Raw genomic sequence first — 2784 nt, forward strand, 5'->3', positions numbered from 1 at the left:
GCGGGGACAGGGCGAGAAGGGCCCCTTGGAAGCACCGTGGTGACCAAGTGGTGACCAAGTACGGTGGGAGGCAGAGCTCTGCTAGGACAACCCAAGGCAGGTGGCAGGGTCCGGGTGACCTCTCCTGGGGGCATCCCTGTCCCTGGAGAGCAGAGGAACCCAGCCAGCCTCCCGGCCAAGCTGGAGCCGCCCCCGGGCACGGGAGCGAAGGGAGGGGCCTGGGCCAGCCCTCCTGGGACCCAGGAGCTTATTGGGGCCATAGCACATGGCAGGGACTTGGCATTTTGGGGTGGCCAGGAGAAAAGAGGGAGCCAGCAGTAGAGATGGTCTGCTGGGACTCAGTTTCCTCATCTGCGGTCCTAGGGCCACTGGGAGGAGTGAGTAAAGCACTTGAGGCAGTGATTGAAGGGCGTTGTGAGTGCTCAGTAAATGCAAGCTGGTGAGATTGTTAGAGTTGGGGATTCAGACACAGGACGCGGTGGGCATGGTCCCTGCAAGCCTCTCGGGTCTGGGCCACAGCACCCACGTGTCTGGACCCAGGCTTCACCCGCTGCCCCCACCCCCCAGGGCTCTGGCTGTGGGACGGCAGGTGCTGGGAAAGGGGTTGAGGTGAGAGTAGGTCGTCTGCCTGGAGGACTCAGCTCTGGGGTCCTCTCCCATTCCTGGTCCCCTTTGGGACCGACCACCCTCCAGCTCCTGGCTGCTGCCTCTGGGGGGGTGCTGTGTGCTGCCCTTCGATGCCTGGGCGATCCCTTTTCTTCTGGGTTGTGACTGGTGTGGGGTCTCTTGCCTGCCCGGTCAGCCCTTCATTCAGCACCGTTTGCTTGGAGCCTGGGGCCCACGGGCTGCAGGGAAGGTGGACGTCAGCACGCACCTTCCATGGCCTGTCCGGTTACGCTCCGGGTCCGACTAGTAGCTCTGGGAGGGCCGACCGCACATGGGTCCAGGAAGGCCAGGGGTGGGGTCACTGAGCCAGCGGACCCCGGGGCTGAGAACGCGCATGCCTCTCTGTCTAGACACCCCGGGTGGGGACGTCTGTGAGGCTCAGGTTCTCCCGCAGTCCCACCAAGGAGGCAGTAGCATCTTGTATAATGAGCGTTTATGTGGCACTTACTCTGTTCGCCATTGTTGTGTCGTTTTACACGTGGGGAAACTGAGGTCCAGAGGTGACCTGCCTTAGGTCACACAGCTAGGAGATAGCAGAGCCAGGGTTACTCCCAGGCAGTCTGGTCCTGCGTTTGTGCCCTTAATCCCCGGGCCTGGTGGCCTCCTTCAGCGGGGCCCAGCAGCAAACTCCACAGGACAGGGCTGACCTCGGGGCACGTGGGCGGCAGGTGGAGCCCTCTCAGGACCCTCACCCGGCACTTGGGGCCCCAGCCCTGACCCCAGAGTCACGGTGCGGGGGACACGGGGGTGCACGTTCACAGGTTCCCAGAACGACGCTTTCTGGCTACACACCAGTCATTTAGGGTCCTGGTGTTAACCTTGAGGATTTCTGTCCCGTGATGATCGTTCCCTCCGCACCCCCACCCACAGGCAGGTTGCATGCTCTTCCCGCACATCTCCCCCTGCGAGGTGCGCGTGCTCATGCTCCTGTACTCGTCCAAGAAGAAGATCTTCATGGGCCTCATCCCCTACGACCAGAGCGGCTTTGTCAACGCCATCCGGCAGGTCATCACCACCCGCAAACAGGTGTGCCCTTGGGCCCGGCCGCCACACGTGGCTGAGGCTTTGAAGGGTGAGGGGGTCGAGGGGTCTGACAGGGTGGTTCCCGGCAGGAGGGGTGCCCATGGGAAGCAGGGAGGCGGATGGGCAGGCGGGCACGCTTGTGGCAGGAGGGTGACCTCAAATCCTGGCTCACGCCTTACCGGCTGTTCAGTGACCCCTTCACCCAAAAGTGTCCCAGTTTGTGCAGCAAGTTATACAGCTGCCCAGTTCTTAGAGGCAGATCCTGTGAGCCACGTCCCCCAGGCTGATGGCGGGGGCTCGGCCTAGGGAATGGGGGTTGCTGTGAGGGGCAAGGCCCCCTCTGGGGAATCCTCTGGGCCTGTGGGCAGACTGGAGGCCGGAAGCCAGGCTGGAGGCTGGGCCGGGCCGGGCCAGGCTGGGCCCTGGGGGCAGCAGGTAGATAAGCTTGAGACTGACGGACTGGGGGTGCAGAGGGATCTGGGCAGCGTTCTCTGGGGAACTCCTGGGGCACCAGCCCACCTGTCTCCTCCCCAGGCAGTGGGACCTGGTGGTGTCGCGGGCCCTGTCCAGATGGTCAACAACAAGTTCCTGGCATGGAGTGGAGTCATGGAGTGGCAGGAGGTGAGCCCTGGGTGGGCCTGAGTGACCTCAGGACCAGGGCATCCTCCCACTCCTGACGGCTCCCCTCTTCTTACCCCCCAAAAGCCCAGGCCTGAGCCTAACAGTCGGTCTAAGAGGTGGCTGCCGTCGCACATCTACGTGAACCAAGGGGAGATCCTGTGAGTGTCGGGCAGGGGGCGGGGGCGGCATCTTGGTGAGGCCTGGCCTCCTGACCCTCGTCCCCGCATCCCTGCAGGAGGACCGAGCAGTGGCCGCGGAAGCTGTACATGCAGCTCATCCCGCAGCAGCTGCTGGTGAGTGGGGAGGGGGGCACTTGGCTTGCCTCGACCTTGGGGCCCTGGGGGAGGCTGCCTGTCCAGCAAGTGGAAGTAGGCGGGGCGGGGCCTGCCAACGTGTGGGCATGAGGGGCGGCGGGGCCCTGGCGCCTGGCCCAGCCACCTCGGGGCCTCCCTGCAGACCACCCTGGTGCCGCTC

General features: G+C 64.4%; 1 protein-coding gene across 1 annotated transcript in view; it reads left to right on the top strand.

Annotated features, from left to right (window-relative positions):
• PTOV1 (PTOV1 extended AT-hook containing adaptor protein) overlaps positions 1 to 2784 on the top strand; it is an 11557-nt gene that overhangs the window by 5592 nt on the left and 3181 nt on the right. Inside the window, exons 6-10 of the mRNA XM_007463444.1 lie at positions 1537 to 1692; positions 2224 to 2310; positions 2395 to 2468; positions 2546 to 2603; positions 2767 to 2780. Of these exons, the coding sequence (XP_007463506.1) occupies positions 1537 to 1692; positions 2224 to 2310; positions 2395 to 2468; positions 2546 to 2603; positions 2767 to 2780 (389 nt within the window). The remainder of the gene's footprint in view (positions 1 to 1536; positions 1693 to 2223; positions 2311 to 2394; positions 2469 to 2545; positions 2604 to 2766; positions 2781 to 2784) is intronic.

The sequence above is a fragment of the Lipotes vexillifer genome, unplaced genomic scaffold, assembly GCF_000442215.2.
Source record: "Lipotes vexillifer unplaced genomic scaffold, Lipotes_vexillifer_v1.1 scaffold802, whole genome shotgun sequence".
Taxonomy (NCBI): domain Eukaryota; kingdom Metazoa; phylum Chordata; class Mammalia; order Artiodactyla; family Lipotidae; genus Lipotes; species Lipotes vexillifer.